The sequence below is a fragment of the Catharus ustulatus genome, chromosome 30 (assembly GCF_009819885.2).
Source record: "Catharus ustulatus isolate bCatUst1 chromosome 30, bCatUst1.pri.v2, whole genome shotgun sequence".
Taxonomy (NCBI): Eukaryota; Metazoa; Chordata; class Aves; order Passeriformes; family Turdidae; genus Catharus; species Catharus ustulatus.
The window spans coordinates 759686-779577 of NC_046250.1; the positions used below are offsets into that span (position 1 = coordinate 759686).

A 19892-nucleotide genomic window follows, 5' to 3' on the forward strand; every position below is an offset into this window, starting at 1 on the left:
TCGCTGTGCCCCGGGTGTGCGGCCCCCCCGTCCCCCTGCCCGTGCCCCCCATCCCCGCACCGGTGCCGGGGCTGCTCTTCCGTGGGAGTCCCCTTGTTCCCTGCACAGCCTTTATGGCCAAGGGCTTAATTGCAGCAGTTTGATATTGAGTCGTCAGCTCCTGTCAGCAGAGAGCTTTAATTACAGACGAGCTGACAGTAATTAACACCTGGTGGTGGGATGAGCACTGGGACAGAGGGTGAGGGGGCAGTGGGTTTGGGGGTCACTCACCCAAAGCCCCCAGCCAGGCACCCTGGTCCCTCTTGCCACCTTTGGGTGTGGTTGGGGTGCCCACGGAGCTGCCACTCTCTCTGTCCATCTCTCCATCTGCTATGCACCCCATAAGATGCACCCTGAAGTGGGGGGCCATGGGGGGGCTGCAGGGTTTCCCCCTTCCCGAGTGGGGCGCCCAGGCTGCTGTGGGAGCCGATCCCATGGCACAAACGGGTCCGTGTCGGAGTCGTGGCTCTGGCGCAGCCACATGCCCCAGGCTTCCCAACTGGCAGGAGAGTTCCCTGACGCTGTTGGTCCCCCATCCCATGAGTGCAGCCCCCCATTTGTCCTCCTGGGGGGCTCAACTTCCCCCAGGGCTGCCCGCAGCGGGGGCCCCCAGCCCCTCGCCGCGCAGGCGTTGCCGGCCGCCTGCCGCAGTGGTGCCGGGCACGTCAGACAGGTTTTATGGCTTCTGGGAGAAAGAAGCTGCTTGGCAAGAGGCTGAGCGAAAGCATCGACCGTGCCGCTCCCCTCCCCCCGCTCTGCTGCCTGCCCTTCCCCCGCTGCACCCTGAACCCCATCCTGCACCCCAGCCCTGCAGGGAGGGGTACCCCATCCCCGCAGGGGACACAGAGGGGGGCATGTTCTGTGGGACCCTCCCCCAAGAAGGGGGTGAGAACATCTGGGGGACGCCGTACCCAAGGGACTGCCTTGTAGGATGCTGGGTGGGGCATCCCCCGAAGTACCCACCTGGGGGGATGCTGGGGGGCAATGGTGTCTGTAGGACATGGGGATGTCAGGGGTGATGGTGACTTGTGGGACTCTCATGCAGGGATATTTGGGGGGCTGTGCCTTGCAGATCCCCCATGCAGGGATTCCAGGGGACAACCATGCCCTGTGGGATCCCTGTGTGGGAATGCTGAGGGGCTGTGCCCTTTAGGGCCTCCATGCTGGGATTCTGGGATGTTGTGCCCAGTGGGATCCCTATGTGGGGATGCTGGGTGGGGGCATCCCCCAAAGGACCCCCGTACAAAGATGCTGGGGGACCACTGTGCCCTGCAGGACCCCTGTGCAGGAATGCTGCTGGGCTGTGCCATGCTGGAATTCCAGGGGCCCTGCCCATTGCACCGCCCCTTCCCCAGAGCCTCAGGGATTCCCAGACGAGGCCAGGGGGTCCCTGTGGGATCTCTGGGGTGGGTGCTAGGTCTGGGCACAGCAGGGCCCTGTCCTTGAGCCGGTGTTGTTTGGTATGCGGGAGCTGCCACCAGCTTCAAATCCCATCGACTTCCAATGAGCAATGCCATCAATAACGGCTAATTGATGGCGCGGCCGCTCCAAATCAGATTCCCCGTCCCTTGAATCCAATTGATGGCTCCGCACCCCGCAGCCGCCGCGGCAGAAATTGAATCTATTCAAGGAATGGGCTCCATTAGCCCATCCCTTCTGTCTCGCCACCCCCCTGCCTCGGGGCCACCCCTACCCCCCCAGTGCCACCCACACCAGCCGGGATGCTGGGGTGCCACGAGGAGGAGTGTGGGGTGAGGATGTCAGGTGCCCCAGGTGGGTGAGAATTAAGCCTTCAGAAACTGGAAAGGAAAAATTTATCACCTGGAATAGCAAGCGGTGGGAAATGGTAATAGGCAGCACCGAGATGGAGAGCAGGATAAAGAGCCATGTCGTGCCAGGAGCTGGGAGCCACAGCAGGCAATGAGGGGGAACACAGCATGGCCATGCCCACCCCATGCCCTGGCTCACTGTCAGGACAGGGCTGTGGATGCACCGTGGCGCCAGGATGAGCCTGCTGTGCACAGTCCCTTTAGCACTGCTCAGTTTTCACTCCTGGTGCCAGACCCCTCACTCAGCCACGCTACCACAGTCCCCCCCCGACCCAACCCTGCCGTGACAGGGACTTCAGCGTGCCCCAAACACCCCTCATCACCCCAGCGTGAGGATAAGCTCAGGTACTGCAGCCGTGCCGGGGTAGCCCCAGGACACACAGGGGACGTGGGGCACGGTGCCCCGCCCCGAGGGCTGAAAGGGAGGAGCAGAGCCCCCAGGCAGTGGGGCGCATCTCCGTCTGTTCCCCATGGGCGAAGGGCAACGGCGGCAGCGCCCACCCGAGAGCTGTCGAGAGCATCCCGGAGATGGGAAATGGCTCCGTGTCACCATGGAAACGGGGCCACTGGTTCGACATGCCGAGGGGACACGTGTGCTGAGGGGACACGCATGCTGAGCCCTGAGGAACAGGGCACTGGGAATGCCAGACAGACGCTGGGCACGACGGACGGGACACCAGCCACTGGCCACAGGCTACCCAGCACTCTGAAGCCAAACCACAGAGCCCATCACCCCCCTCGGACCAGCTCCCTCGTTACCCAGCACTCTGAGGGATGCCACCTCTCCTGATGCCACCCCGGCATGGTGCCACCGTGGCCGGGCAGCTCCACACCACCACACCAGTGCTGAGCGCAGGGTGTGGGGGTCGGAGCGGCTGTTCCCCGAGCAGCCGCCTGATGATGCGCATCGTCAAGGTTATAATTTAGCAAAACACTCAGCGGGGGCTTGGAGGGAGCTGGCCCGCGCCGCTTAATTAACCGGAGCTGCACGTACCGAGCCCGCTCCTGCCATAGCAATGAGGGTGCGGGCACCGGGCTGGAGCAGCACAGGCGTGCGGGGGCTGTCACACCCCACCCCACCCCATCCCACCCCATCCCATCCCGGGGGGCTGGGCGAGCAGCTGGCCAGTGCCAGATGGGAGCAGCAGGTCCCACACATCACACACTGATGTTTGTGTCCACTCCAGGGCCCATGGTGGCAGTCAGTGGAGCAGGGAGTGTCACTGGGGTGTGAGACAGCTTGTCACTGGTGGGCATGCACATCCAAGGGTGTAGCACAGATGTTGTCTGTGCCGTCACCATTCTGGGCCAGGGTGGCTGTCCATGCCTGTGTCCATCTGTCCTGTCATGCCTGTGCCCTTGCACACCCCCAGTGTGATGTAATCCTGCTGGACAATAATCCTGCTGTGTCAGAACAGGGATGGGCAGGAGCTGCCCTTGCTGCCAGCGCTGCTTGGACCTGCTGCAGACTGAGAGCCTGCATGATCCCCGTGCTGGGAAAATCTCTGGACCCCTGGGGAGAATGATTAGGACTTCAATGGGTGGGTACAAAGTACATGGGTCACCACCCCAGCACAGTGTCCTTGTCTCCAGGGCAGCCAGACAGTGGGGGCAGAGGCTGGGGTAGGTGCCCACCCAGGGCAGGGCAGCACCTCCCAAGGGTATCTGAGTGGATGCTGAGGTGCTCTGTGCCAGTGTCACCAGGCTCACACCACGTGTGCTGCTGTCCGGCGTCTCTGGGCACGTGTCCGCGGGGGGGATGCTGTGAGGATGGTGGAGATGGAGCCATGGAGTGTGGTGGGCCCTGCTCCCCACATCCATCTCTCTGCCCTGTGGATGTGGGAAGCAGGGCCCACCACACTCCAGAGCTCCATCTCCACCATCACCATTTGATCCTCAGGCTGCTGACGAGCTTCCCTGGCAAAGAGCTCGTTAACCACGGCAGAGCCTGGTGCTGCCTGAGCAGCATCTGGCTCCACTGGACACAGGGCTGGTGCTCCCTGCTCTGCCACAGGCATCTCCTCAGGTCACTGCAGTCCCAGCCCAGGGACAGGGACCGGACAGGCCAGTCCCAGCTGCTGGTGTGGCCAGCCTGTGGCCAGAGGCAAGCACAGCACAGGCAGGTTCATGCTCTGAATTATTAAGAACAGCAGCACAAAGTGGCTGTGACAGCAACACCCTGCATGGGGGGCATGGGGCCATGCTCACGCCCAGGCATGGGACTCCACCTAACCCAGATGGAGCAACTGGACACTACCAGGCTGCAGGGGCACTGCACCCATGCAGGGCCCTCTGCCTGCCCCTCAGGTAGTGGGTAGCAGCACACCTGCCAGCACCTCTTGGTGCTCTGCTGGCTATCCCAGGTGGTACCACCACCACCTCCTGCTCTGTCCCCTGTCCAGCACCCAGCTCCCAGCACCGCAGCATCACCTGGCCAAAAACACAGGCCTGGGGTGACTGCAGCCAGTGGAGGGATCCCCCACTCTCACTGTGCCCCCAGTCCCTCTCATGAGCTATTTCCAAGCGATGCATTATTGAAGCCCCCCCATGCCATCGCTCACGGCCGGCGTGACGGCAGGCGCTGCATCAGCCCTGATGAATATTTCAGGCTCTGAAATCTCCTGCGCCTGCACACTTAGCCCCAGTCCCTCCCCAGCTTATTGGCTCCTTTGTTTCCCTGCACTTCTGCCCAGCATCAAGGGCACAGCACGGCAGGGGCACTGTGTCACTCTGCCCTTCTCCCTGGGGATGCTCACCTGTGGCCGTGGCCCCTGCCTGGAATGGGATGGGGATGGGATGGGATGGGGATGGGGATGGGGATGGGGATGGGGATGGGGATGGGGATGGGGATGGGGATGGGGATGGGGATGGGGATGGGTTGTTCCCAATGGGCAGGTGAGCAATGCTGACGGCCCATCTCAAGGGCAGAGCCAGAATATCCCCACACTGCCAAGCTCAGTGCCAGCTGGAGATTCCTAGGATGGCTCCTGTGTTTCCTAGGACAGCTGTGCCCATCCCCAGCCCTCATTTGGGCCTGAGGGACTGCAGGTCCCCTGGCACCATCACCTGCAGGGTCAGGGCAGAACAGGAACTACCTAGAGCACAGTGCATTGTGGATCTATCCCTGGAGCCCCCAGCCTGGCACCTCCCAGTTCACTGCCACCTCTGCCAGTGCTCCCAGGTACTGATTGTGGCGTGAACTACGTATGGTGGGAGCAGGATATCGACACTACTTGTCCCTCCTTCATCAGATTAATGTCACAGACACTTCACAGGGGACACCAGGATGGCATGGCCGGGATGAGCAGAGCATGATGCAGGGCCAGTGGAGAGCCAGATGTTGGAGCTACCAGCATCAAACCCGTATCTGTGTCCTTGTCTGTTCTCCAGGGAGCTGTGGCTGCAGTGGGGCCATGTGCCAGACCCTGCTGTGCCCACCGTACCCAAGCCTCCCACCTGGCATGGCCCTCCCACCCTCCAGCACATCCATGCCGTGGTCATGTCAGAGCAGCAGGGGCTGGGAGCGAGGCCGGGGCTGCCACCAGCAAATGATATTGGAGTGATCTTGAGGCCAGGAGGGGGATTTGCCATGCGGGAGGAGAGGAGAGGAGCAGGCTGAGTCACCCGGTGCCGGCTGCTGACTCAGGCGCTTCCTGCCAGGTAACCTCTGCCGCCGGCGTGTGGGCTGCTGGGACAAGGGATGTGGCACAGGGGACAGACAGGACCGTAGCACTACCTGGCACACCAGTCCACTGCCCAGAGTGAGCTAAAGTGGGAGTGTGGATGGCTGTGCTGCACCTTGGGGTCACCCTTTTCTACCTGGCATCACCCTCATGCCGTGACACCATCGGGACCGTGGCTGCTGGCCGTGGGAGCCATGAGGAGCTGGTGGCTCACACCTCCCATCCGGCACCTCTGGGTGCCCACACACCCAGGGCGGGTGAGATTTGGCACAGCAGAGCCTGCTGGAGCCAAGGTTCCGGCAAGCAGGCGTCTGGCGCCCAGGGCAGGAACCCTGCAGCTTCCTCCGTCCCGCCGGGCAGCGGGAGCAGCCCCAGCGCCCGGGTGGGCGGGTGTGGAGCTGGGAACCACGCACGGCTTCATCCAGCGGCTCCACAAGGAAGCTGATTTCCTCTGACGGCCCTGGCGCTGCCGCCTGGCACCGCTGCTCCCTCACTGGTGGCCGATGCTGCGGTGGCAACCAACTCTCCTCTGCAAGCCCGCAAAATCCAGCTTCACATAAATCAATTCAGAGCACTGAGGTGCTAATTAACGAATCGCTCCTATGTCCCCGTGCGCAGTACAGCTCGCTTCTGGTCCCTTTGGGAAGAGGCTGCTCTCCCTGGACCTGTGGCTCTCCAGGGAGGTGAGTGGCTGGTGGCACGGCCACCCGTCTTCACCTCCCCTGTGCCCACGCTGCCAGCACTCCCAAGCCCAGTTTTGGGATGGCTCCCAGGATTCCTCCAGAGCTCCGTGGGAAATGGGAAGGCTCAGACCCTGCGCCCTCCCCGAGGCGATGCCCGCCCGGTTCTCGTCAAGGCACTGGCGCAGCGCAGCCATCCGTGAGGCTTCATTCAAATTTAACGACTGACATGGGATAGAAAAGGGAGGAGCACACGGGAGCCGGTGGGCACACGGTGTGTGCTGAGCGTGCCCCAGGCGTGCCAGCCTGGCAGCACAGAGCTGTGCCCAAACACTGGCATGGGGCTGTGAGGGGCTGCCCCAAACGCTGCCAGGAGAGGCTGGCAGAAGCCAGGACAGTTCATCTCCACATGGTCATGCCAGCACTGCCAGCTCGCTGCTCCCCGACCCAGGCCATCCGCCCTGCATGCCTTTGGCATGTTCTTGCCGTGTCTGGCTGGACACGTGCCGGCACCTGGCTCCCGCAGGCGGGTCGGGAGCCCTGAGCTCAGCGCGTTGGGCCCTGGTAGGTGTGGCTGGTGAATATTTCATGCCCGCGTTCACCGAGCCCTTTCTTGGTTACACTCCTGCCTCCTCCCCGCACTCTCACCATGTTTATTTATTTAATGAATTATTTATCGGCTCCCCCTCTCGCTCGGCTGGGCGCTGCCCCCCCCCACTCCCCCAGCCCAGCTCCCAGCCCGGCGCGATGATTTATTGAATGCCGGCTCTGCTCTGCGGTTGCGACATTCTGTCACAGGAAGCCGCGGTTAAATATTAACCGAGGCGGGCAAAGCGGGTCCCCTGCCCCGCCGGGCCTGCGCTCCAGCCCCCCGGTGCGCATGGAGGGCAGGTGGGAGCTTTCCCCATCGCTTTGACGCCAAAAGCTGCTGGTCCTCAGCGTGACAGGCACAGAGTGGAGGAGACAGAGGGGCACGGAAAGAGTGGGGAACCACGGCTGCCCTGTGCCCCAGCTCTCCTGGACGGCTCAAGGCCTCACGCCCTCCCGAGAGCGAAGCCACCTGGGTGTGTCTCTCAGCCATCCCACCACAGACACCACATCCCTCGAGGCAAAAGCCAGCCAAGCCCCCTCTCTGTGCCGGTTCCAGGAGTAATTCCTGGTGGGTGCTGACACCTGCACACGAGTCCACACCGTGATGCTCCTGGGCTGTGTCCTGCCCCACGAGTGCCTTCGTCCCCAGCAGAGCACTCGGTGCATCCCTCCGTGTGGCTGCACATGGGTGTGCCGTGGTGGGGGGGACCCCCGTGGTGAGCACGGCGCTGTGCGGGTGCTGACGGCGGTGCGTGCGTTGCCATGAGCGGGGGGTTTCCATGTGGAGGTGGGTGTTGCCATGGGTTTGCCGAGCCAAGGCGTTTCCATGGTGGCAGCGCGGTGCTTTGGGTCCTCCCAGAGGTGTGCAGCACCCTGAGATGCCACCGCTGCCGCTGTCACGGAGTGCCCCAGCCCCTGCAGCACCTGAGTGCCCCAACCCTTGCAGCCCCCCCAGCAATCCCCCCACTCCCACCCCCAGGCAGCCAGAGCCCTTTTCCACGTGTTGTGTTTTCTTCACTTCACTTCTTCGGATGAATAATTAATAGAGGCTTTTTTGGTCCTCCGGGCCCTTCCGCTGGCCCCCTCCCCCTTCCCAGCAGGGCTCCAGCAGGGGCTTGGGCTCCCAGTGCCACCAGTATGGATAGGGAATAGGGGCTGGGGCACAGCCCTGCCATGGGCATCACAGCACAGCACTGAGTGGGACTGGGGCCCTGCCCATCATCATCTTTGTCCCCCTCCATGGACTGGGGCAGCATCCACATGGCCAAAAGCACCCTGAGAAGAAATGGGGTGGCTCTTTTCCCACACTGAGCTCCTCCCAAAACTCTGGGGAGCCAGAAGACCCCCCCAAGACTCAGCACCAGGTCACTTACACTGTGACACCTGCTGAGGCCTGAGAGTCTCCAGGCCCACTGGGGAACTTGGGGACACGACATTTGGCACTGCACCACCCTGGCCACGCTCACCACGCCAGCAAGATAACTCCTGGCAGGAGCAGCTCCGGCCGGCTCAGCAAGCCCAGCCACGGTTTCGGAAACCTCCTGGTTTCATTCACAAACTCCTCAGGCTGCCAAAGCTCCAGGTGATGCACGACAGCGGCCCTGCCGGGGCAGAGGCTGCTGGGCCAGCGGTGGTGCCGTGCACGCACTCGGCGTGGCCCCACGTGGGAGCCGGGGGCGAGCTGCGTGTACCCGGCGAGCCGAGTGTGCCCGCGCCGGTGCGAGCATGCCCGTGTGTGCGCACGTGTGCCAGGGTGCCATGCCTGGCACTGGGCTCTGCCGGGCGGTGCTGCACGCCAGTTGCTAAGGGATCTCACTGGGAACGGGCAGTGAGAGCTGGCACTCAGCTCAATCCCCACATGGGCGGCAGAGACCAGCACCCAGGGGAGCACCCACAGCCCCCGTGGCTCCCCTCAGGGACCTGCACCCCACGAACCCTTGGGGTGAGGGAAGAATGAGGGCCTGGCTCTGTGGGTGGGCAATTGGCCAAGTGCTGGTTCCTGAGGGGGGTCAGGGCAGGCAGCAGAGCCTGGCACTGTGACTGTGTTCCTTGGTAGCCAGGCTGTCCTGGTACATGGACACACACCCTCCCACCCACTCCTGTGCCTCCAGGGCGGCCAAACCCCTCTGCAAATATGTGACCCCCATGGCACAGCATGAGGACCCTCTGAGGTCCTGACCCCCCACCCATGGCTGCCTCAGCAACACAGACCCACAGGGGCTGCTGCCCCAAGGCCCAGAGCTCCCAGTCAGGGAGACCCCAATAGTGGTGGGTCCTGGATCTGATGCCCCCACCTGTGGGTGTCCCAGGGGGATCCCAGTGGCACCTGATCCCACTGGGAGAGGCGTGGGGGCACCTACATGTGGGTCCACCCACAAGGGTCCCAGTGAGACCCCAGTGTCAGCACAGGTGCCCCCACCCATGGAGGTCCTGGTGAGATTCTGGTGGCACCTGATCCTCCCGCGACCCGACCCTGGTGTCTGCATCCGCGGGGACCCGCAGCCCGAGCCTGGTGCCGGTGCCGAGCCGGTGCCGGGGCGGGCGGGCCCGGGGAGGCGGCGGGAGCGCGCGCGGGGGCGCGGCGGCGGCGGGAGCGCGCGGGGCGGAGCTGGGCGCCGGGGCCGCGGGGCGCGGGCGGCTCGGGCTCGGTTCTCCCTCCATTCCCCGGGATCGCGGCGGGCTCGGGCGGCGGCAGGATGGCGGCTGGGCTCCTGCCCCTGCTCCCGCTGCTGCTGCTGCTACCGGGCCGGGGGCCGCCGGGGGCCCTGGGCAACCGGCACGCCGTGCACTGGAACAGCTCCAACCCGCAGTGAGTGCGGGCGGGGGCGCCGGGACCCGCACCGGGAGGTGGGGGGGAGATGTCCCCGGGGCCGCGCGGGGTGGGGGGCGCCGCCGGGAAGGACGCGGCGGCGACACGGCGGGGATCGCGCTGAAGGATGCGCTGGGGGCGGCGGGCGACACCGGGATTGCGGGACCCCCGGTGCCGGTCTCTTCGCGGCGCCCTCGCGCGGGCGGGGCTGCCGGGCCCCGGGTGCCGGTGCCCCCGGTGCCCCTCGCCCTGCCCGTGAAGGCAGAGATCACCGCGGCGGGAGGGGGGCAGCCGCCCGGCCGGTTCGTGTCCCCGTGGCCGCGCTGCCGGGCGGGGCTCGGCGGCTCCTGGTGCGGGCGCGACGGGGTCGTGAGCACTGGGGGAAGAGCCCCCCCGCCACCGCTGACCCTCGGGGGGCAGCGGGAAGAATCTGGCTCCTCCAGGCATCCACCTCCCGGTGCGCCGGGGCGAGCAGGGGTCCCGCTGCCCCCGCCAGTCGCGCCCCCCGCATGTCTGGGTGCGGGAGCGGCACCGGCGGCGCGGCGGAGGCGGGGGGGCCCGACAGGTGCCTGCCGCCCCCCACCGCCTTTGGCCGGCAGAAGTGGCGGTCCCGGGGTGGCTCCCGGAGCTGCGGGGACAGCAGGGGGTGAGAGTGGAGGGTGGGAGTGGCCAGCGGGAGCAGAGCAGTCGGGGGTCGGTGGCCTTGGACACTGAGCCCCTCCCTCACACCCTGTGCCGGGGCTGCCTCTGCCCTCGGCGGCGTGCCCGCAACAGAGAGCGGATGTGCCGTGGGGACGGTCTGGGAAAGAGGGGTCTTTCCCCGTCTGGGAAAGAGGGGCTGCGTGCTGTGGTGCGTCCATTGCCCCCTCCACGGCGATCTGCGCCCTCTGCCATCGCCCACCTCTCCGTCCCTCGCTGGTGCGAGTGCCCAGGGGTGTGGCGGGGACATGCATCCAGCCAGAGCATCCTCTGGCGGCCCGTTGGTGCGGGGGCTCTCCTGGGCTCCCCCCATCCCACACCCCTTTGTGCAGGGTGGGAACAGCCCCGGCAGCCCCCTTCCTTGCCATTGAGATTGTGTCGCCAGGCGGAAGCTCGGGCCCCATAAATCGTGCGTGTGTGCGACGTGCCGAGGCGCAGCACAATGGCGAGGTGCTGTGCTCGCCCTGATGCTACGTTAGGCATCCCCCTGCACCCCCCTGCTCCGGCCGGACCCCTTTCACCCCCAATCTCGTCCCCACACCGTGACATTGCCACGACGCTGGCGGGTGGCACCACCCCTACCCTCATCTCTCCGTGACTGAGGGTCCCCACCCCATCACCACCATGACCTGCTGCTGCCCCGGCGCCTCTCGAGGGACAGGGTGGAGAGGGGGCTGGCAGTGCTCAGGCCGTGCCAAGCCGGGGGTGTCGCAGCCAGATGCCCGCACCCCCTGCGCAGGCGTGTCTGGCACGGCCGCGAGCGTCCGGCTCAGGGCATGGGCGGCGCGGTGGGGGCGGCTGCGGCAGAGCCGTGTCCCAGGGACTCCGGAGCTGATATTTATTGTTAGGCAGTGCGGCAGCTCGGACGCAATTATAGCCGCACGGCAAAGTGTCTGGATTAGATAAATTATGGGGGGAATTAGGCTCCCTGGGCCGCAGCCTGCAAATCCCAGCAACCCTGCTGCAAGTGGAGCTATAAACAAGCCTGGCTTGGCCCTGCAGGGCTCTCTGGGGAGGAGATGTGTGGATGGCTGTGGCTACTCCTTGGGGGCTGCGCCAGGCACCCCATGAATTTATTGTGTCTCCTGCCATGCTACCCTGGGTACCCCTGTTGCTGCCCTCAGCAGGACAGCAGGACGAGGGGCAGCCCATGGAGCAGGGAGCAGCCCACAGAGCCCACTGTGGTCCCAATAGTGCCTTGGGAAGTAGGGGGCTGGTGGCAGCTCAGCCCCTTGTCCACGCAAGGAATGGCTGGGGGTGCCAGGAGGCCAGGGAGGGTCACCAAGTAGGCAGAGCACTCCTCATGCCATGGGTTTGGGGTGTGTTGGCAAAGCCCAGGGGAGGTGTGAAGGTGGGATCCTCAGATCCTGCTCCTGGCTCGGCCTGGTTGTTGGTCCAGCTGTGCATTCCATCTGTCTGTCTCATCACCTCTAGTGATGGCAGCCAGCAAGCCCTGGGGGTGTGGGATGACCCTTGACTCCTCCCTGCCCTCCACTCCCCAGTCCTGCCAGGAATAGGCCTGGTGGCCTGGGACAAAGGTGCAGGACAGTCATGACCACCCAGCAGTAGCTTTTGGGGGGCCTGTGACCCTGGGGTGACTCATTGAGCAGGGTCAGGGGCTCCTGGAGCATCCCCAGGCAAGCTGGGCCCTGGCATGCTGGAGGCTGTCTCCCTGCTGGGTGTCCCAGATGCCAAGATGGGGACAGCAATTTGTTCCTGTTCATAGCCAGCGCTCCTGACACTGCTGCGCCCCAAGAAGCACCCCAGAGCAGGTTGGGGTGAACCACACTGTGCCACTGACCCCGATGTGGGGCCTGAGGATGCTCATACTGAGGGCATTGGGTGCCATGGAGGGGGCAGAGTGGGGAGTGCTGTGAGAGGGGGTACACAGGGTGCTGGTGCCTGGCAGTGGTGTGGGGGTCAGAGCCCACCTGTGTGCAGGGAGGGTCTGGCACTTTGTGCAGGCACCCAGCTCATGCAGCTCCCCCCAGCACCGGCGCTGCCGCCACGCTCACCTCTTCAAGGTGGCTTTTATCTGGCTGAGGCTGTGTCGCAGGCAGTGAGGGCTGGAGTGGGCTCTGGAGAGGGTTGGAGTGGGCTCTGGAGAGGGTTGGAGTGGGCTCTGGAGAGTCCCAGTGCAGAGCAGGCTCACTGGAGAGCATGTCACATAGGAGAGGAGCCACATCCCTGCAGAACAGGTCTGGAGAGGCCCAGGCTCCTCTGCAGCAGCCAGACCCCAACCCCAGGGCTGTGCCTGGCCGGATCCCCCCTCCCATTCACTGGCACCTGCAGGGCTGAGGACGGAGTCACCCACAGCAGGAGGGACCCACAGGTTTGGGGGCATCCAGCAGGAGGTGCTGCAAGGTGCAGGGCAGTTGTGCCCAAGCAGGGGCAGTCCTGTGCCCACTTGTGGAGCTGAATGTAGGGACAGTGCCAACAACACCACCTTGGGCATCCCTAGGCTGGCTGGAGGCTCAGCCAGCCCCCACCCCATGGCTCTGCCCTCCAGACTGGTCCCAGGGCACCCAGAAACCCCAGCCAGCCATCCATCCACGCCGCAGCTCTGGCAGGAGCGGGTGCCCATGGGCAGAGCGTGCCGTGCCCCGTGAGTCACGGTGCTGGGCGGCACCGAGCCCCGGCAGCACGGATGGCATTCCCGTGGGAGAAGCGGCCGCGGTGTCGGGGTGCAACAGGGCCGGGGCCACCTGCTCCTGCCCGGGCTGGTAATTGAGTCACCGGTTGCAGATTGATGGTTTAATTAAAACCCAATTAGAAATCTCATTGATCTTGTTAGCAACACGGGAAGGTGCCGGCTTTAGCTGGGATTACAGGGATTGTATGGCCGTCGATAGTGACGGGGGTGTTGGGGGCACCTGTAGGGTGGTGCTGGAGTCCCGGGTGCTCAGGGAGAGCTGTCCTTGTCACGCCGATGCTGCCTTGGTGGCACCCCGGTCCCTCCACGTGGGGAGCAGCCCCCGCCTCCCCCCCCAAGAGCCCCAATTCCCCACGCAGGGAGGTGGCCCCGGGGACACCGTGTGCCGGCGATGCTGCGCCAGGCGAGGCCGGGGGGGCTGTGCTGTGGCTCGGTGCCACCCGCGTGCGTGGGCTGCGTCGCAGGCGCTGTCTGCCGAGCCAGCGCGCGTGTGCGTGGCCGTCTGGGCGCCGTGACTGTGCAGCGCTGGCTGCGTGGGGAGGGCTGGCACGGGGGGGCCGAGCTGAGCCCCCCATCTCCCCCGCGGCGGAGCGGTGGGTGTGGATGGACGGTCCGTCTGTCTGTCCCTCCGTCCGTCGGGGTGGACCGGCCACAGTGGTCGATGCGCCTTTGCCTCGCTGTGGTGCAGGGTGACAGGAAGGGGACTCGTAAATCAATGGCACTTTTTTGTTCCCTGGGTGATGGATGAGCCCCGGATGCGCCAAAAGGACGAAGCTGCTGGAGCCAAACAAAGAGCCTGGCTGTGCTGGGGGCTGTCCAGTGCTCGGGGGCACCGTGCTGTCACCACATCGAGGACACCCTGCATTGCCCTGCTCCTCACCACTGGCACCACCAATGTGGGGTCCTGAGCCCAGCTCTGGCCCTGCTGCCCTCCAGGCCTCTCCAGCACCATGGGGATGAGTCTCTGTAATGTGGGGGTCCAGCCAGGGGTCTGGTCCTCGCCGTGCCACTGCTGCCGGGGCGTGCTGCAGTGCACCAGGCGCTCCCCAGCAGTGTGGGAGCCAGCGTGCGGCACGCAGCCGGATTTATGGCAGCAGATGGGAGCGGAGCGGCCGCCCAGCTCACCGGTGGCTGCGGCGTGCCAGGTAACCAGGGTCTCACCAGGGTCCCTCCGGTGCAGGGCCGGTGGGCAGTGAGCCCAGGGCCGATGCTGCCAGGGGACATCCATCTGCCCAGCATGACAGGCTGCTGGAAGGTACCACTGCCTCACCAAGCCCTGCTCTACAAACGCAGTCGTGCAGAAGTGATGCTGCCCGTTCTCCTCACGTACTTAACCCTTCGGGCACTGCCAGAGCCCACCATCCCCGCCGGCCATGCCATGGCTGCCGGAGTCTGGGATATCGAGGGTCCAGCCCAGGTTGCTGGTGCTTCCCAATAGCTGTGGAGTTGTCAGGGACCAGGCAGCCCATGCCTGCTCTGGGGTGGATGCTGATGAGAAAGGAGGCAGAGTCTCTCTCTCAGAGTGTCTGTTTCCTGCCCTTCCACCCCAAACAAGGCCCAAGGGCTCCTTGGATGGAGCTGTCAGCATATTTTGGAGTACTTGGATCATTGCACTGCGGGGGTATCTAACTGAGTGAGGTGCTGCTCTGCAGTGACTGTGCAGGAGCCAAGTGTGGCAGGGACACTGTTGTGGCCAAAGGTGCTACCGGGTTCACCTGGATGTGCCTCAGGCTGTGGTGGCCCTGTAGCACTTCCCATATGGGGCCATTCCCCAGCCCCTCCCAGCTTATGGTGATGCCTGGTGGGCTCCTGACATGCCATGGCAGTTGGCAATGGCAGTGGGATTCACTACCATGGGGCCCTTGCCACACCACCTGGGTCTCCTGCCATGGGTGCTGGTGTCCCCCAGCCCAGGGGAGACTTTGGTGCCTCGTTAGTGAGGCTGTTTATCAGCAGCCACGCTTCTTAACGAGCCGTAGCTTAACAAACTCCAGCGTGGGGTCCCAGGGGACTGTGCCTCGGCGCTGGGTGCCACAAGGGAATGGGGGGTTACTGCTCCCCAGCACCCCATGACAGAGCATCACTTGTGAGGCTTCCTTTAGTCCCTCTGTCCCACGGCACAGCCACAGCGCGGCTGCGGGGAGCCCTGGCTGCCGGTGCCTGTCCCGGTGTGGGGCAGCTGGTATTGGGGTACGCTGGCGTCCCAGCTCTGCGTCCCGCGTGGAGTTAATTGCGATTTTCTCCTTGGGGCCATTTCTTTAATAACCAGCCTTTTTCTCCCCCCGCCCCCCTTCGCACCACATCAAAGGGGGAAGATGAAAGGTCCCGGCGCCCGCTCAGCAAGGGTGGCTGCCTCAGCACCTTCCCGGCGGAGCAGTTGCCGGCGGGTGCCGGGATGGGCTGCGGAATAGCGGCTGCGCAGCGAGGGAGGGGCCGCGTGGGGCTGCGCTCCCTGTCCCACGGGTGACGAGTTCTGCCCTCAGCCTCCCCTGTTGCCCCCCCGGTGCCGGAGGTGGCGCTTCTTGGGCCCCCCTTTGCCGCCCGACACCGCGTCCCGCTACGGTTCCGTCTCCGCCGCTCGGCTCCGGGTGCCGCGGGCGCTGGCGGAGTGCCGGGGCTCCTCAAACGGCGCCGGGGGCGATGGTGCAGGGTGGGGCGTCTGCACGCGCAGCCCTGCCCGCTGCCTGCCCAGCCCTGCCGGGGAGACCCAGGGAGCCGCTCGGCTCCAGGAGGGGTGGCGGGGTCCTGCCCCAAAGCCAAGGGGACACCGAGTGATGCTTTGGGGGTGCACGGTCTGGGGTTTGCCCTGAGAGGTGGGAAAAGGTGATCCAGAGCGATGCGCCGTGAGCTGGAACTCCACAGGGGAGCTCGGCCACGTGTGCCGGGATGCTGCGGTCCATGTCCTGCGGGATGCGGGCCAGGGACCCCCGAGGCAGCGCTGGAGCGGGCGGCGGAGCGTGGTCCGGTCAGGGTCCGGTGCCGCCGCGGTGGCTCGGTGCCGAGCCAGCGGCGGGTGGTAATTAATTGGCAGGAGCAGCGGGTCAGCGCGGCGGCGAGGATTACCGCGGCCGGGATTTCCGTCGGGCGCGGATTAGGAGCCAGCGGAGCCTCTCCTGAGTGGATCTGAGGGGATTGCTGCTCCTAATCAATGTAAATGAGGCTCCCCCAGGGCCACCCTTTACGGCATTAACGAACTAACGGGATTAGCCAGAGCAGGGTGAGAAATCCTGGCTCCGAGCTGCGGCGCGTGCCGGGGCCGTGGTGGGCGGCAGCTGTGGGTCGGCTCCAGGCTGCTGGAAATGGGGAATGCCGGGGAATGCCAGGGAATGCCCCCCGCACACCTACGGACTGTGTCCCGTGGAGACCCTGGTGCCTGTGGAACCGTGATGCCCTTCTGGGTCTGTCTGTCCATCGTCTCCTCTTTGAGGCTGTCGGCACGTTCCCGGCAGACCCAGAAGCACCGTCTCCTCTGGCCGCGCTCTTGCCCATCCCACCTGTTGCATGTGGCTTGACACCCGTCCCCAGCTGCGCCTGTCCCCCCCACCTCGGTCCGCCCGTCCCCTCCAGGATGGTGATTCTGCTCTGCGGGTACACGAGGCTCGGGTTGTGTCGGGTGCCCCAGACAGATGCTGAACGGGGGTATCACTGTTCCCAGAGTTCCAACCTTCACTCCACCCTGCCGCTCGTCCAGCCTCTGGGTCTGCTTGGAGGACTGGAACACTGTTTGGGGAGGTGCAGGGCGTGTCCCCGACCTCCCGTCCCTTCTTTCCCTTGCAGCCTGCGGCGGGAGGGCTACACGGTGCAGGTGAATGTCAACGATTACCTGGACATCTACTGCCCGCACTACAACGCCTCGGTGCCCGAGCACCGGCTGGAGCAGTACGTGCTGTACATGGTGAACGCGGAGGGGTACCGCACCTGCAACACCAGCCAGGGCTTCAAGCGCTGGGAGTGCAACCGGCCCCACGCGCCCCACAGCCCCATCAAGTTCTCGGAGAAGTTCCAGCGCTACAGCGCCTTCTCACTGGGCTACGAGTTCCGTGCGGGGCAGGAGTACTACTACATATGTACGTGGGGCGCCGGGGGGGACCCCCGCACAAGCCCCAAGCCCCAGATGGGTTCCCTCAGGTCCCATCCCCTCTGCGTCCCCAGGGAGGACCCCCTTGGCTGGTTCCCCTGCACCCCCAAAATTGGGCAGCTCTGGAGCTCTGGGAGGGGTTGAAGAAACAAGGGGTGGAGGGGGTTACATGATGCAGGGAGCAGATAGGGATGTGGGGAAAGATGGGGAGAAGGTTGGGAGTGTGGATGGGGGTGCCAGTGCATGATGGGGTGCTGGGGGATGATGATGTAGGACGCAGGATGCTGATGCAGGATCAGGGTTCAGGGGCTGCTGCTGCAGGAGTGCAGTGTTGGTGCCAGATACTGGTGCTGGGTTGGGATGTTGGGGCTGAGGGTTCAGGGCTGGGGTGCTGGTACAGGGCATTGGTGCAGGATTTGGGATGCTGCTGCATTCCCCCAGCCCAGAGCGCACCCTTGGGCAGGACCAGACCCCCCCCTCTGCCCAGACCCACCAAGCCTCGGGGTGCCTGGGGTTGGGATCCCTGCCATGGAGCCCCTCTCAGCACGCTCTTGCCTTGCAGCCACGCCGACACACAACCACCGCCGGGCCTGCCTGAAGATGAAGGTGTTCGTCTGCTGCGCCTCCAGTAAGTATCCCCGTGCCCATCCCGGGGGCTGTGTGCGAGCGGGGGCGGCGAGGCTGGCCGGTGGGTCCCCCATCCCTCCTGGCGGGGAGGGGGGCTGCGGTGCAGGACATCCAGAAAGCATGACCCCGTCCCCTCTCTCCCTCCACAGCGTCACACTCCGGGGAGAAGCTGGCGCCCACCCTGCCCCAGTTCACCCTGCGGCCTGAGGTGAAGATCGAGGACCTGGGTGAGTCAGGCACAGCCCCCGGCCCCGCAGCACCGCATCCCCGCCCCCCGCCGCCGCCCCTGGGGCAGCCCCAGCTACGGGGTGGGGGGTTGGGGCCGCCCCGCTGCCCTCCTCACCCTCTCGCTCCTCCCCACAGAAAACTTCAACCCGGAGATGCCGAAGCTGGAGAAGAGCATCAGCGGCACCAGCCCCAAGCGGGAACACTTACCCCTGGCCGTGGCTGCCGCGCTCTTCCTCATGACGCTGTTGGCCTCGTAGCTCCCGGCGCCCGCGGGGGCCCGGCCAGCGCCGCTCTGCCCAGTGGGCCCCCCCAGACCTGCTGCCCCTCGTGAGAGCCAGCGGGGAACCGCCGTGAGACCACCTCCCCCTGCCCGGAGAGCCGCCTGCAGAGCTGCCCCGCGGGGCAGGGATCATGGCACGCTCCGACCCGGCTGGACTCGCCTCCCATCCCGCCGGAGGATGATACGGCCACGTCCGCAGGGATTGAGGCTGGGCCCGCTGCACCTCCCGCCGACGCCACCCCGGGGCGCGGGGTCCTGCCCGCAGCCCCCCCGGTGCCCCGTGGCTGGGGGGGAGCCCGATGAGGGCAGGGACCCCCATGGCCGGGCAGTCTGTACATACGCATATAGATCTATACATACTGTACAGAGAGCGACTACAGAGATATATCTATACTGTACCATAGGCAGCGGCGCCGGCCCCGGGCTGGCTTGTACATAGTCGAACGTGTTGGATTTTCCTCGTCTTCCGTGAAGACCCGACCTATGCAAACGCACAGACACTTTTTGGGGGAAAACAAAACAAAAAAAAAACATTCTCGATCTTTTTTTCAAGTGCTTTGGCTGGTGATTTTCATATTCTGCTCTTAGTCTATAAAAAAAAATAATAAAAGGATAAAAAAAGGGATCCCTGTCATGGTGGCATGCAGCATTTCCAGCCCTCGGAGGGGCTTTGGCCCTCCCGGGGGGGTCTCCCGCCAGGACAGGTGTTCAGGAGAGGGCTGACCACCGTGCCACCCGCCTTTCCAGGCACGACAGCTCCAGCCACGGGCTCGGTACCGCTGGCAGGAGGATGTAGGGTGCTCCCCACCGCTGACTCTGCTCCCCACCGACCCCCCAGCGCCGACAGGGAGCATCTGGCAGGGACCCGGTGCTTCCCACAGGAATGCAGCACGGACGGCAGGAACGCTTGAAGGTAAGGGCAGCGCGGGGGGCCCTTGGCAAGCAGCCCCTGGGGGTGCTGGGGTGGAATTTGGGAGCAGCGGGGGCAGGAGAGTCTTCCTTGCCATCCTCACCGGCTGCACAGTGAGCAGACATGGGGTGCTGGCAACCACATGGGAACTCCGGCATCACCCCCCCGGCGCGTCTGGCTCTGCCGGGCATGCCGGCTCCTGTCTGTTTTGGGGGCATCTGGCACACGCTGGCGGCTCCTGCGGGATGGGGGACGCCGTCATCTCCTCCCCCGCTCCTCCAGCCAAGGGGATGTGAGGGCTGGGTTGTGCCTGAGGACAGGGTCTCATCTAAAGGGGGGTGTTGCTGGGGCACCCAGACCTCCACAGCCCCCACAGACACACAGGGGAGTAGCCGTGGGCTCCTGACTGCGCCCTGCGGGGCTGGGGGCGGGCCAGGGAGGGGGCAACCCCTCTCCCCACAGGGCAGCAAGGGATGAGGGGCTGCCGCCCCACTCCCGATGTGGATTCCCGGGGAAGGGGGTCCTCACAGCCCCAGAGAGCAGGGCAGCCGCTCTCCCCCACCCAGCAGGCGCTGCTGGGCGGTGGCTGGGTGTCCCGCCGGCCCGGGCTTGTCCGGGTGCGGGAAGAGCCGACGAACCCGTCAGACGGGTCCTGGGAGCCGTCCCAGCAGGCGCCGGGTTCCCCACATCCCCCCCGCGCTCCGACAGGCCTGGCCCGACGTGGGGCTGAGGTCCCTGCCATGGACCCCACCCCGGGGTCTTGAGGTGCCGCTGGCAGCTCTCTGC

At 65.3% G+C, this 19892-nt stretch overlaps 1 protein-coding gene across 2 annotated transcripts; it reads left to right on the top strand.

Moving 5' to 3' along the window:
• Positions 1–9466: 9466 nt before the first annotated feature.
• EFNA3 (ephrin A3) lies at positions 9467–18821 on the top strand. Of its 2 annotated transcripts, XM_033083015.1 has the most exons (5): positions 9467–9631; positions 16761–17050; positions 17624–17689; positions 17838–17915; positions 18052–18821. In XM_033083015.1, exons 1-5 carry the CDS (start codon positions 9519–9521, stop codon positions 18171–18173), a joined length of 669 nt encoding a protein of 222 aa, XP_032938906.1. In that variant the 5' UTR covers positions 9467–9518; the 3' UTR covers positions 18174–18821. The 2 variants fall into 2 exon arrangements, with proteins under 2 accessions (XP_032938906.1, XP_032938907.1); XM_033083016.1 differs by lacking the exon at positions 17838–17915.
• The last annotated feature ends 1071 nt before the right edge of the window (positions 18822–19892 follow it).

What these genes read in the sequence shown, in the direction of transcription:
- EFNA3 (XM_033083015.1), top strand. Translation starts at nt 9,519, where the DNA reads ATGGCGGCTGGGCTCCTGCCCCTGCTCCCGCTGCTGCTGCTGCTACCG. An exon ending in TGGAACAGCTCCAACCCGCA is followed by an intron (nt 9,632 to 16,760) that starts GTGAGTGCGGGC and finishes TTTCCCTTGCAG; the next exon opens with CCTGCGGCGGGAGGGCTACA. An exon ending in GCAGGAGTACTACTACATAT is followed by an intron (nt 17,051 to 17,623) that starts GTACGTGGGGCG and finishes CTTGCCTTGCAG; the next exon opens with CCACGCCGACACACAACCAC.